Below are 15,452 nucleotides of genomic sequence, written 5' to 3'. Positions count from 1 at the left end.
TGCTGCCTTTTGCCCATTTTGGCGCCCCCCCGTGGATGGCGCCCGGGGCACTTGCCCTCTCTGCCCCCCCCCACCCCCTAGTTACGCCACTGGATAATAGTCTTGTCTCGGGAGGACTGCAGACTGCAGGTGTTCGGTAGCCCTACCCTGACCTGCCTCAAACTACTCTCTCTCGACTAATTGTCTCATCCGCCTGACTCGTCCATACCTAAACCTAGACGTGACGTGTTGCTACTGCGTAGTTTCGTTCCTACAGTGAGAAACGTGTGCACGTACGTGTTGATCTGTTGATGAATACTTCGATAATTTTAGACCGCTGTTTGCAGCTAAAAGTGCAGCTGAGAGTATTTTAGTCGTAGGATTATTTTTATCCGACGAAAAGGATTTTAGCAGTCTATCTATGTTTATGCATATGTCTATGTGTATATAGTACCTACCTATATATATAATATATAATAGGTACTATGTAATAAATGAATGTAGGTATGTTGATTCTTACACGGTTTGTATTTATAGAAACTATCATGGAGTCGATTCTGTTATCTGTTATGTTATGTTCTTGTTTATATAAAAGTCAATCGATTTGTTTTTATGACCCGGGTAACAATTTATTGTTTATTTATATTTTATTGATGATTGTTGATTGTGTAAATATTTATATTTGAGAAAATTCATACTATACCTATAGATAGAAGACGTCCTAAACGCGAACGCCGTAAGTCCGACGCGCCGCGCCGCGCCGCTTCGCTTCGCGTTCGCGAGGTGTTCGCTTACGTGAGACGCTGCGTTAGTTTTAATCGTTAATATTAAGATTTTCTAGTCTCTTTACGCAAAAAAGCTACGTAAATATTATTACAGTTTATAAACTTACTTCTTTTATCGCTTTAGTAGCTAAGCAAGCACATACTAAACTGTGTTTGCTTACCTGTAAACCTTTTTTTTTACTGTGAAAATTTATGGTCAGGTTTTCCTGTATAAATAGTATTCTACCTACCTATATTATACGTACTGACTAAGTAACACGAAAAAGCCTATCACGTTCCCTTTCGTCCACAGCAAGACCCGATGTCCCACCGAATCATCGAGAAGCGGCGGCGGGACCGTATGAACAACTGCCTCGCGGACCTGTCCCGCCTCATCCCGCCCGAGTACCTCAAGAAGGGCCGCGGTCGCGTCGAGAAAACCGAGATCATCGAGATGGCCATCCGACACCTCAAGTTCTTACAGGAGCGAGCCAATGGTTTGTACCATGGCCTTGCCTAGGGCAGCGACTACGGTAATGTCTTTACTATGTCGGTGGAGTTGTTAGCCGCACGGGTTGCCAGTTTTGAGTTTGAGGTAATGAGGTAGCTGAGGTAAGGATGTAAGGGCGCCGATGGGTTATTCAGGAGGGTTGTTTCTATTGAGATTTGTGTTAGATGAAAGGGCGAATGCAGGGGTAACGGGTCACATCGGTTAATGTTTTGTAGATTAGGCTAGTGTAGTTTAGTTAATTAGTAGATACCTTATTATAACTTCTATGTCTTGTTTAGTACTAAATACACCGTAATCAAGCCATTTTTAAATAAATCGTAAATATTGTTAATGCATTACTTAAAGAAAGTCCAAAAACTAGTATGAATCTTCTGAAATGATTTTTACGCCTAAAACCATAATCTGTTAAGTGGTTAAACAAAAGCCATTGTTGCATTACAAGCGCATGGCACGCGCTCAGACACAATGGCCAACCACTCAATCAAAAGAAACAATGGCTTTTGTTTAACACTTTGACTTTGAGTGCCTGGTAGGCACTCGTGAACTTTGCTCAGATGCCGGACAACCCGCCCAGCGGGTTGTTTTATACGCAGCTATAGACGACCGGTTTCTGGGGTATTGTTCAAAATTTTGTCCGGTTGCGAAAGTGTTAACAGAGGGTCTTAGGCGTAAAAATCATTTGAGAAGATTCATACTATAGGTACCTACTAGGTGTACGAGTATGAATTCCCTGCATCCGTCCTTCCTTGTATGTATATGTAAATTCATTTTTAAAAACTAAATGTTATAAAACTATGAAAACTAAATGTTGTTTTGTGAACTGATTGTAAATATTTATGGAAATAAATAATTATCTATTTGTCACTAAATAATTGGTCACTTTTTCTTTAGTGTATGTTCTCTATTTCAGTTTATAAATAATTATCTAGTTAAATAAAAAAAACTAAACTAAACTATGATATCTTTTAGGGTTAGGAGAAACAATGAAAATTGGACAACAGTTAATTTGGCCTGGGATAGGTAAAAGAAACAGCTAGGTAGTAATGAGGGCTATCGTTTTTTTGCTCACCAGTTGGCGCCTCTGTTGATGGTGGTCCAAAAGACTAAAGAACAGCTGTCAGTCATTGAAGTGACAAGTGATATTTGACATTTCGAACTTTGCGAAGACCATCATCTACACTAGCGCCCCTAGCGGCGAATTCATACGCGCCCTCATTGATCTGAGTTTTATTACAACTCTGATTTGTTTAACAAGAATCGATTGACACTATTGACAGTAATTTCAAATAACCCTTCTCAATAATTTATTTACTCCTACTTAGTTCGTCAGACCGCCGCTGGTCAGATTTGGTTAGACTTGTCTGGCAATCAGGATTTACTTTTTATGTTTTATCGCGGATGACAGCTCCTCGCCCGTTATTTTTTAAAGATAGGGAACCCGCGGACTTGTTCAGAGCCCATTAACGTGCTCACTAGCGCCACTGCTGAATAATTGTGATTATTTAAATTTAACGATAGATATTTAAAAAAGGGGGCCGCTACATACTGTATTTTGTGTGTAGTTTTTACGTTGCCGTATTCGTCAATCTATGCGTCCGAAGTTAAAACGGCCGTTTTTGTTTTGAGTTCATAGATCGACGAATCCAGCAACATAAAAACTAGTTTGATGTATTCAAAAGGTACCTCAATACAAAATACAGCACGTAGCAGCCTTTTTTAAATATCTATCGTTTAATTTAAATAATCACAATTATTTAGCAGTGGCGCTAGTGAGCTAGTGATTGGCTCTTTATGTTGCACTTAGAAGTACTACCTTAAAAATACCTTTAATATTCTGTTTCGATGAACGAAATAGCATATGATACGTAGGCATACGTAATATGTATAAAAAAATATCGCTTGCGTATTTTTAATAATATTAATTAGAAATGCAACGCATGTGACACTAAACTTACTTCGCATAACTTGTCAACGTAGATCAGATTTTCCGTCGTTTCTTTTTGTTCTAGAAGTTATCTAGTACTCACTGCGTGCATAAATTTAGATCGTAAAATCGTCGTGTAAATCGTGAAGTGGCAATGGTGTTAATATTATAAATAAATGAGCACGAGTATAGTAACAAGCGAAGCACGCGTCTGGCCGCCTTTTCTAAAGGCCGTGGTCCGAATAACTGACCGGCTTCATCTTGAGATATTTCGTCGCGAAAGAAGAAAAATAGGTAATATGGAAGGAGGAATATTTGACTCTGTGTACAGTAAAAAAAAATTCTGTAGGTACCATTTCGTACCTTGTCACAGTGACAATCAATATAAAAGTGACGAAATGGTACTGAAATTAAATTCCACCGTACAACTGGCTAAGCTAACCTTTTGAACAAAACCGTTGAAAAAAGAAAAAAACAAATGCTAAAACGACTGAATTGGAATATCTTGACAGAGTTACCGATTATCTGTAAAAAACGTTTTCCGTATTCCGTAAGGAATTAAGGAATTTGTATAGATGCAAGCGCGTATACTGCTCGCCCTTAGAGTTGGTCAAAGACGCCGATCTGTATTAAAACGTTTTAAAGACTTCGGACAGTCTTCGGCCATAACAAAAGCCGGGCAACGCCCTAGCGATGACGATGTTTTGCTTAGGCAGGGTATGCTTAATCCGATGCGTTGGCACCAGTGCATCAGTTCCATGTTGTCGCGGATTCTGTTCTAGCGGCCGAGCGTGTGGCGGGCGAGGAGTTCCGTGCTGGCTTCCAGGAGGCGGTCGTCGAGGCGGCCAGGTTCCTCGCGGAGGTGCAAGGCTACGGGCCGGCGGACGGGCTGTGTGTGCAGCTGGCCTCGCATCTGCAGAGACACGTCGAGATGATTACTAAAGGTAGACTTTGGAATTATTTATCCTGCTGTATGTTTAGCCAGAAATAAGCACAATATAGGTATAGGTACATACTGCTTACCCTTTACCCCAGGACTCTGTGGATTATAATTATATATCTAGCAGAGTTTACCAGGTTCTTGGAAAGTTGGCAGCTGGTGTCACTGCTGGTTTCAGTTAAATTAGCCTCTTGGGTCTAAAATATTGAATGGTGGAGATGCTGGGTTATAGGCGAATGCACGAATTAAGGCGAACGCATTGTGTACACGTTAAACTGATCCCTAAAGTTTAGCATCCAAGGTAAAGTCTCTAGCCTTCTTAAGCCTTCAAAAATAAACTTTCATCGTCTAATGGTGTTCACTCTTCATCACTCCCCAGGCGAAGCCCCCCGCGAGAAGCGGCACCCCACCTCCTCCTCAGAGACCGCCAGTTCCTCCAGCTCCTCGCATAGCCACGTGCCGCGCGACGGCGGGATCGCACGCCGGCTGGAACCGCCGCAGCCCGAGCCCTATCAACAGCCCGATCAGTACCCGATGGAGTGCGATAGAGGTACGAACTAGTACGTGTTAGGGCCACCCACACTAGCGTCTCCCGAGCGTCGGGCGGCTAGTCAACTCTATGGCTGCTGCTCGACGCAACGTTGTCGCAACTGCGCATCGACGCCATTTTTCATAACGGCGACTAAACGCCGACGCTCAAAAGACGCTAATAATAGTGTGGGGTGGCTCTTAGTCATAGACAAACCAGAAGGCTTCGCCGTTGGCTACACGCTTGCTTCGTGAAGATAACCGGGGTTATAATAAGAGATCGGTATTTTTTTTTTGTTTTTAAGTAAAGAAAATATAGAATAAAATAGAATAGAATATATTTTATTTGTAGTAATTGTGCATCGTCATCTTAACGTGTGGACGCTAGGTAGTGAGAGATTCACAATCAAATTGGCAATTTGATTGTCCCGTCTAAACCTGACTATGGACCGTATTACAGAGCCATAAAAATTTATAATAAAATATCCCTACATATATATTTAAAAACCGAACAAACAGATTCAAACTTCATAAACCGTCTAAAATGTAAGCTGGTGGATAAATGTTACTACTCAATAGCTGAATTTATAGAGGATGATAATATTAATAACTTGTACTTTAAATATATAATACTTTAACTGGTATAGTTGTATCCTAGTGTATAGGTAAAAAGTGTATAATTAGGTATAGTTATTAAAAGATATTTTAATATATGTACCTATGTAACATACTGGTATGCAAATAAAGATCTATCTCTATCTAGATAGATAGATAAATCATTTATTCGTCATTGCTTAAAACGATGTCGTCGAGCGCGCGTTCCGCCTCCGTAGGGCTAAAATTCACCCGAAAAGAATATATTTTCAAGATTATTGATTACAAACTCATGCAGCATCGACTTGGCAAGAGAGAGTAGGTATAATATACTTGCCGGTAACCGGTATGCCATAAACAGCTGCCAAGTGTTCATTTCCTACTTTTTAAATTACTACTAGACTTAGGAGTCATTTATGGGAAAAAACAAGACTTTCTTGAAAGTTACCTCGTACGCTTATTTAGGTAATATATATGTACTATTAGGTCCCAATTGCGCTTTTACGAAGGCATTGTTTCTACTAAAAATATTACCAGAATACTCTTTTCACAATAAAATGTCCCCAATTGTCAATATACGGGTACTTACATACTCGTATGATCACCAAATTTCAAGCAAGATATAAAGTCTGAGAGTAATTTCACAGAAGGTCTCATCTCTATAGCAGTACGCACACTTCGAGGTCTGGCGGTGCCAAGGACTATGCCGGATCGCAATCGCACCGGTAAATTAGCTTTAAAACCTGGCTGTATGGGGAAGGCCGGTGAAAGATAATTGTAAATGGCGCTCTTCTAGATTCCATACGATAAGGAAGAGAGATAGGGAGACCTTAATGAAACCATATACAATCAAAAAACAGTTACCTTCCCCATAGCTTTATTAATCCTTTTAAAGTTTAGTTCGAGATCAAACACTAAGTCAATTTCACAAAAATAAAATAACAACTTGTTCCCGCCATACAACCTTAGCTTTCTTAAGAGCCCATCACTGTGCACACTAGCGCCACTGCTAATTAATTGTGATTATTTAAATTTTGCGATAGATACTTAAATAAGAAAGACCGCCGCTACGTACTGTACGAGTATTTTGTATTTAAGTACCTTTTGAATACATTTTACGTAACGTTGCTAGATTCGTCAATCTATGCGTCCAAAGTTAAAACGGCCGTTTTTGTTTTGAGTTCATAGATCGACGAATCCAGCAACATAAAAACTAGTTTGATGTATTCAAATGGTACCTCAATACAAAATACAGCACGTAGCAGCCTTTTTTAAATATCTATCGTTTAATTTAAATAATCACAATTATTTAGCAGTGGCGCTAGTGTGCACGGTGATGGGCTCTTAAAAACCATCGTTGGCAATGCTAATGTGTGCTCAGTAAATTTAGGGCAAAGGCAGGACGACACATGCCCCTGTAGCCCCTAAACTCCTTAAAAGATTAATACCCTAGTAGTAGTGACGTCAGAGACGTCATAATGACGTTATTAATACGTCATAATGACGTCATTAATACGTCATAATGACGTCATTTATACGTCATAATGACGTAACGGACATCACAATAACGTATAAATGCTACCTGGGACCTACGTAAGGGATGGTTATGTGTACTTTTGGAATTTATTTTAAGATTAGGCCGAATTTTAAATGAATCTTCGTGTGTCTTACTTAATCGATACACAATAAATAAAGGAAATTGATTAGAAAAAAAAATCAATTTTCATTTCTGTACATGTTTTGAAAACATAAATACTGTAATGAATCTACTTCCTTATTTATATTAAGCTGGTTTAAATCAGAAGCCTAAATTTTTTACCTAATTCTTTCCCTAATTTTCTAAAAATTTCGTGACTGCTGATGTAAGCTGTAAGAATAAATAATTTGAGCGGCGCTTATGGGAGAGAGGTCATGACCCACGTTCCAGGTCAATCCTGATGAAGAGGCTGCGTGGCAAAAGAGCGATCGTGATGGGCACCTTTGCGTCTGGACGAGCGCGGGACGAGTTGTTAGAATCGATTTTTGTTAGTATGTCTCACAGCAGTTTAAATTCAATCGATTTTTAGTGACTTGTTAAGTTTTTAACTTATCTTTATTGTTATATGAGTAATAAACTATATTTTTTTATACAATAGTGAGCCTTTTGTGTGATGATGTATGAAGCGGTTATCACTCGCTCGCATTCTCGCATTGATTCCAGTGACCAACGTGGTCGCAGCACCCGACGAGGCGCCTCCGGGGGGCGAGCCCATGGCGCTGGACGGGCACCGCAAGAGGGAGCTAACGCTGCGGACCATAAGGAAGCCCGAACACGGCGAGGACTTCTTACACTCGTACAAGTTCAAGAACTCCATTGAGAGAAGGTTTTCGAGGTCACAGGATTGTGAGGTAAGCTGTTTATATGTGTTCTTTACACTGCTGTGCTATATAGGCTCTTTATACTATAGGCGTAGGTAGGTTTATACTATAGGGGTAGGTACTATATGTAGAATAAATCTTCTCAAATGATTTTTACATCTAAGAACCTAATCTGTTAAACAAAAGCCATTGTTTCTTTTATGCGAGCTGTCGGCCATTGTGTGCCATTGTCTCGGAGTGCGTGCAATGGACGACCGCTCGCACAAAAGAAACAATGACTTGTTTAACAAATTAGGGTCTCAAATCATTTGAGAAGATGCAGACTATAGCTGGTTTGTCAATACGATTTTCTGTCGAGTGCTTGAACATGGAACTCCATGTATTTTTAATTCTCTCAAAGAAAACTGTTATAGTAGATTGTGCAGCATGCAGCATAATAGGTACTACGTTCGATGTTTGTCAATGAAAAGCCTCGAATTATGATGTCCCTCCCTATCGCATGACACGTTCTCTCTCTCTCTCTCGACAACTGGACAGGCTGTTCAATTCGCTAATCTGAATTTTCCTCAATTACATCCTTGAATTGTCGCGATCCAAGAACCCGAAAATTGAGTGATACACCACTAACAAAATTAATAATGTAGTGCAATTTTCAGGCGACGGACATGACGGTGCGCGGCGCGCCATACAAAAACTACGGCCACAAGCGGCGACGCGCCACCAAACCGGCGCTCTCCACCACCTCCACCTCCAACTCGGGCTCCATGGAGGACCCGCCGGACAGCTCGCCACAGGTATGTTCCACATCCAGTCAGAACTACGGCCACAAGCGGCGACGCGCCACCAAACCGGCGCTCTCCACCACCTCCACCTCCAACTCGGGCTCCATGGAGGACCCGCCGGACAGCTCGCCACAGGTATGTTCCACATCCAGTCAGAACTACGGCCACAAGCGGCGACGCGCCACCAAACCGGCGCTCTCCACCACCTCCACCTCCAACTCGGGCTCCATGGAGGACCCGCCGGACAGCTCGCCACAGGTATGTTCCACATCCAGTCAGAACTACGGCCACAAGCGGCGACGCGCCACCAAACCGGCGCTCTCCACCACCTCCACCTCCAACTCGGGCTCCATGGAGGACGCGCCGGACAGCTCGCCACAGGTATGTTCCACATCCAGTCAGAACTACGGCCACAAGCGGCGACGCGCCACCAAACCGGCGCTCTCCACCACCTCCACCTCCAACTCGGGCTCCATGGAGGACCCGCCGGACAGCTCGCCACAGGTATGTTCCACATCCAGTCAGAACTACGGCCACAAGCGGCGACGCGCCACCAAACCGGCGCTCTCCACCACCTCCACCTCCAACTCGGGCTCCATGGAGGACCCGCCGGACAGCTCGCCACAGGTATGTTCCACATCCAGTCAGAACTACGGCCACAAGCGGCGACGCGCCACCAAACCGGCGCTCTCCACCACCTCCACCTCCAACTCGGGCTCCATGGAGGACGCGCCGGACAGCTCGCCACAGGTATGTTCCACATCCAGTCAGAACTACGGCCACAAGCGGCGACGCTCCACCAAACTGGCGCTCTCCATCACCTCCACCTCCAACTCGGGCTCCATGGAGGACCCGCCGGACACCTCGCCACAGGTATGTTCCACATCCAGTCAGAACTACGGCCACAAGCGGCGACGCTCCACCAAACTGGCGCTCTCCATCACCTCCACCTCCAACTCGGGCTCCATGGAGGACCGCCGGACACCTCGCCACAGGTATGTTCCACATCCAGTCAGAACTACGGCCACAAGCGGCAAAGCGCCACCAAACCGGCGCTCTCCACCACCTCCAACTCGGCGGGCTCCATGGAGTACGCGCGGGACGCTGAATAACTAAAGATAATTTTCTGGACCAGATGAAAACCTGGGGGTGGCAGCTCCCCTCAACCAGCGCCCTATATATCTATAGACATGTCAGTAGTTAGTCATTGTCGTTCATATATAATAATATAAACTAATCGTTCTACAGGACACGTCGAGCGACTCCCAGCACCAACACTACGAGAAGCCGCCGGCGCCGCCCGCGCAGTACGTGCCCGTGTTCGCGCTCAACTCGCTCGGTCAGTACTCGCTACTCGCCTACCACTATCTGAGTTATCGATAGCAATAGAGTTGTAGACAAGTTGTAGAGTCCAAGAAGACAAAATATTAAGCAGTCCAAAATAGATTTGTGCTACATAATACAGTAAAATCGTGCTAATTCAAGTATCAGCGTCGGCTGACACAGGTGAAGTAGATTGTGCTGTACGGCGTCATCTGGCTGGTCGTACGCACTTAACAATCTAAATTATCGTATAGGTACAATACGCCGGAGTAGAGTAATATATTACAGTCTCGGTCTAGTAAATGCGTGTACAGCTAACATGCGTTCGCTAAATCTAGACGACAATTTCACTGTACTGTACTAGCTTACCAGTTGCCGATTCACACTGTACATACCCACTTTTTTCTTGTAAAAAAAAGTTACTTTGTTCTGTTTTAGAATATATTTTATGCTATTTGTGCACTGTAAATAATGTATATAATGTTTGTTTGTATTTCTCTGTGAGTGAATTGTAATATTCTTTTGGAGAAATAAATTCTTAAACCAAACCATAACATCGTATCGCAGGCAAGTACTACGTGCCCCTGAGCGTGGAGTACTCGTGCCTGGCGCGGGCCGGGCACCTCGGCCCCTCGCCGTGCGCCGCCCACCCCGCGCACCCCGCCCACCCCGCACACCCCGCACACCCCGCGCTCCCCGCGCCGCTGCACCCCGTCACCATCCACGTCAACTTCCAGCCTTGCCGAGACTACCACGTCAAGCGCGAGCCCCGGGACCGAGACTGCGCATGGCAGCCCGTGTGAACGGGACCATTGCTGTCATCTACCGATGTCATACCTCAACTATCTTGTGAAAAGGGAGCCGCATGAGCGTCTTTAAGCGGGATGTTGCTATTCTGATTACTGCTAGCGCCGATCGTGGGGTGATTACTCTACACGGCAAACGCGGGACCACGTCGGGGCGCCTGCTGATCGTGCTGACCGCTTGTCGCGGTAAACGTGGCCGTGGCGTAAACCACTGGTCGTTCTAAGTGCGATAGGCACCGGACGCCCTCATGGCAGATACAATCAATCTCAGCCATGTAAAGAAATTGCTGAATACGCCACTTTAAACACGCATATTATCTTCTTCTTCTTCTTCCAGTGCCATCTCCTACCGGAGGTCGGCTATCATGAGGGTTATACGAACTTTAGACGCAGCCGCGCGGAATAATGAGCGTGTGCTCTGTTTGAACCATGTTCGGAGATCTTTGAGCCATGAGTTACGTCTTCGTCCGGATGATCTTTTACCTAAGTATTATCTAAGTGTCCAATATACCTTAGTAGGCTCCGGGTCATAAAACTAGGCCAATAACGATCGTTGTTATTGTGTTTACTTCCAATAATTACAACACAAGATGTTTTAATAAAATGCTATGGTGGCTGGTCAATTGGTCATCGTAACGCTCATCAAAAGCAAAAGCAAAGCGTGAAGATATAGGTATAGGTAAGTAACACCGCCAAATGCAACCATAATGGCATTCAATAAAACTCGCTGAACCTGCGAAGTTCAATACAAACTCCACACCTGTTACGCTCACTACGAGATTATTAATTACAGTATAAATGTGCAGTGTCTGGAAAATTAAATGGACGCTTATTTAGACGATATAGTGCCGGTCTAGTGCAAAGACGATTTTAAGTTTAAACGTTAACGGATTTAAGTCATTTAAGAACTTTTATCTATTTTTATTCGGTTAAGTGACTTTAGGGACTAAGTGTTGAGACAAAAGGGACGGGAGTAGAGTCTAAGTATCGATGACAATAATCGATGTTCGGTTCGTGGAATATTAAAGTTTAAGTTTTGATTAAAAGTCGCATAAGAGAACAACCTTGTTTCACAAAGCTTGTATCACTTCGCAACCAGACCAGTGTACGTTTGACCTCCGAAGACGAAAATCATATTTCATGCGAAACGATGTGTGTTTGCAGTCATTTGGATTCTGACTGTCCTTAATTATTATCCTTTAATTTCATACCTAACACTTAATATTTGTATTAAGTGGTGAAACGGGTTTTAAAATTAAATGCCTATTCAACACTACAGATTGTAATAAATGCAAATACTATGCACCTTATTTATAATAACAATAACATGGTATGTTTCAATTGTTAATTGCAATGTACTTATTAGGAAACACTGACTGTACCTCCAATGTTATATGTTTGGAAAATTTTATACGTAAATATTTTAGATATCTAATTTAGAATCGTTGTTTAAGTAAGTGTCATGTCATGTTAATATTTATTGTTAATATTAACTCATTCCAAAACAGATATGCTATTTTGTTTACCTTAGATATATTTAATTTATCTAGAAATAGATAACGATTTCATTGACAATATGCATAATGCCTTTGCCCAAGTTGTAATTTTATAAGGATGAATTTCATTAAAGTTGTAAATAATTAAAGGATTGACTTTATTTGCAGATTAATTGGGTTCATTGTGTAATTATTTAATGTATGGCTTTACAATCGTAACATGAAGGAATCGATTACATTGTAGACGAATTAACCTTTTCGACGCCGTGTCAAACACAAAAGCGGTCACTCGGACGCCACGTCACCAAAGTGTCAAAACTGAAATTGAACTTTATGCACACGTACGTAGGTCTATGTTGCTCTGTGGTCTTTGACCGATTAATCCGTCTGGCGTTGGACCTACGGTGCCGATATATCCGTCATTGGCGTCCAGAAGGTTAAGATCTAAGTTAAGGCTTTAACCCATAATTCGGCAACGTTCAAAATACTGGACATAATTTTGTATTTTATTTATTTAATCCGCTTTTTGAATTTTTCTTAACCAGAATTAAGCAACTATTGAGCACCGAGGTTTTATCTCACGACCTTCCGTGTTTTCTATCGAATTAAGGGTTAATATTTAGGTACAAGAATATGGAATTCACCCATAATGTAAATAAATATAGGTAGAAGTATAGTTAATGATTCTAGTTCTTAATTATGGCTGTGAACCAACGGTAATAGTCAGAGCGTTATTTTATATGACAAATGATTTGTTGCAATTGGAATTGGAATATTACATTGACTATTCAGTCTTCAGTGATTACCTATTTTTATTACACGCACCTTTTTTATTGCCTACACGAGAAGACTAATAATTATTTATTAAGCTAATACTCTCTGTTAGTACACATATTTTTGAATTTTGAGATCCCATTTTCACTGTATTATTAAAAGTAGAGATATATAAATAATGTACCTACCTACCTACATGTTATCTTGTTGTATATTGCACAAACGCTTTACCGGTATTTCATTACAAGCATCAAATAGATAGTGACACATCCTTATTTTTATATCGACAAAGGTGTGCTACACGATATATTTGGGCACTTTCTATTTACATAGGCGCGATTCATTTCGTAAGACGATTTTTGGCATATTTTGACCCCCTCCCTTTTCTATGTAAGAAAAAATAAGAATAGTTCGACCCCTACCCCCCTGTTTAATATTTATTACGTAAGAATCTGAAGGAAAAATCGGGTTTGTTTTTATTTCGATTTTTAAAGAAACAATTTTAGGAACTTTTATTTTGTAAAAGTAAAAAATTTTTTTTAAATAATCAACTGGCTTGATAGTTTGTCTTTGTCGGCACTCGCACGGATGCACGCGCTTTTTCGAAGTATATAATCTTTACTTGCGCATTTTTGTGATCTTACGTAAGAACTATCAAGACTCCAACCCCCCTGTAAGAAAAACTAAGACAGTCGACCTACCTTCCCCCTAAATTGCCTTAAGTAATAGCGTCATATTTTATGTTGACTATAATTAGTACGTACATAGAATTTAGAACTACAAGCATTTTGTTTAGCCCGATTGCAACAATGAATTTGTTTTCATCTATATTTTATTATATGAATATTTTTATGTGTAGATTTTCTACCACAGACAACTACTAAACTAATAAGTTGGGCCTATTACTGTTAACGACAAGTTTTTACTCTCCCAGAGCGCTCACTAGATGGCGTGACGTTAAGTGAAGGGCAAACTGCAGTCTGAGCTTATCTACGGAAATTGAGGTGCATTATCAGTCCTTTTTATATTCTGGTCTCTGGTTAACCCTCTGAACGCCACGCTTATCGTGTGCGGAGCGTCAGTTGACGTCTTTGGCGGGCAAAGGGTTACGTTTACCCTTCAACTAAACACGTTCCGCGAGTGTACGCTCTATGACTGAGTTGTTAATCATAACAGAGTAAAGATGGATGTAGTTAGGAAATTCGTATCAAGTGTATATTCGATGTTGAGTTGTATGAACTATGAATAGATATTTTTGTATATATAGTTAAGAATTATACGTTAATATTTTACGATAAAATATGCGTTTTTTTGTAACTCAAGCCCTTTTCAGAACATCGATGCTGCTTGTGTTTCACGCTCTTTTGTTTTACATATTCGAATCCATGCCATAATCCATATTAATATTATAAATGCGAAAGTCTGTCTGTCTGTGTTACCTCTTCACGCTTCAACCGCTGAACCGATTTGGTTGAAATTTGGCATTTTCACACTAAAACGTGACGTAATGGAATGGACGTTTTTTTAATAGAAGGATGGAGAATGCTGTCGATTCTGAATAGAATGAACCCAAGAATGTCCAGATTTGAAAGAATCAGGTTTTCAATATTTATTTTAGAAAACGAATAGTTCCTTAAATTCAGATTTAGACTCAAGTTCCTACCAACACTAGTTGTACATCTCTGACACCAACTGATACTAGTACTGGTAGTACTGGTACTGGTAGGTAGGTACCTACTCAAAATTGGTACTTACGGAATACTGCGTACATACTGCTCGCCCCTAGAGTTGGTCAAAGACGCCCTGTTTTTTTATTCCGTAGACTAAAATGACATTTCATGTGGTACTAAGAAATGTCATGTCTTACACGAAACGTCATTTTAGTCTACGGAATAAAAAAACAGACTTAGTAAGATGGCATAGTCGAGAAATGGGACCGGTTCCTCCGTGAAGGGGTGGTTTAGGGGTTCAAGGCGTTAGCCCCGATTGTTAACGTTTTTGGACGCCAATGACGGATATATCGGCACCGCAGGTCCAACGCCAAAGACGGATTAATCGGTCAAAGACCACAGAGCAACATACACCTACGTGCATGTGCATAAAGTTCAATTTCAGTTTTGACACTTCGGTGACGTGGCGTCCGAGTGACAGCTTTTGTGTTTGACACGGCGTCGAAAATCGCTGGTTACAGACGCCGGTTCGAATCCGGCCTTCACCACTGGAGGGCTTCGTCACTTTTTCTTATATGACATCTATTTGAGTTGGTACTTCCAATTTTTTTATACCATGACATCTACTGAACAAGCGTACGATCCACTTCATAGTAAGCTGACATCGGAGGTTATTGAATAAAGATGCCTAAGGTATTTTGTCTCGGCTGCAAAAATATCTAGTCTAGACACAAAACATATTTTTAAGAGTACACTATTTAGATTTTTGGCGGCGCGAAGGGGTGACGTTACTGATGATGTGCTGTAGGAGTGTCCAAAATTGCGACTCTTGGAAATTATTAAAAACTCATTTTTGTATATGAATCGAAATCTTCCATTTAAAAAATGAAAGTTTCCTTTGTTTCCTAAGATTTTTTTAGAAATCTTTTCCAGCTTTTTGGAAACTTTCCGCAATTTGCACATATGTAGGTTTAGGTTAAGTAGCACTTAAAGGAAAAAGGAA

The 15,452-nt window shown here is 41.5% G+C and overlaps 1 protein-coding gene across 1 annotated transcript in view; it reads left to right on the top strand.

Moving 5' to 3' along the window:
- LOC134742687 (uncharacterized) overlaps positions 1-14,079 on the top strand; it is a 40,219-nt gene extending 26,140 nt beyond the window's left edge. Inside the window, exons 3-10 of the mRNA XM_063675882.1 lie at positions 1,057-1,240; positions 3,961-4,122; positions 4,498-4,668; positions 5,888-5,965; positions 7,441-7,628; positions 8,255-8,392; positions 9,629-9,719; positions 10,271-14,079. Coding sequence (XP_063531952.1) covers positions 1,057-1,240; positions 3,961-4,122; positions 4,498-4,668; positions 5,888-5,965; positions 7,441-7,628; positions 8,255-8,392; positions 9,629-9,719; positions 10,271-10,506 — 1,248 coding nt within the window. The 3' untranslated portion in view covers positions 10,507-14,079. The remainder of the gene's footprint in view (positions 1-1,056; positions 1,241-3,960; positions 4,123-4,497; positions 4,669-5,887; positions 5,966-7,440; positions 7,629-8,254; positions 8,393-9,628; positions 9,720-10,270) is intronic.
- Positions 14,080-15,452: the final 1,373 nt, after the last annotated feature.

This window comes from Cydia strobilella, chromosome 7 (genome assembly GCF_947568885.1).
Source record: "Cydia strobilella chromosome 7, ilCydStro3.1, whole genome shotgun sequence".
Lineage (NCBI taxonomy): Eukaryota > Metazoa > Arthropoda > Insecta > Lepidoptera > Tortricidae > Cydia > Cydia strobilella.
The sequence above is the reverse complement of the archived record's forward strand: the minus strand, read 5'-3'. Positions and strand labels throughout refer to the sequence as shown.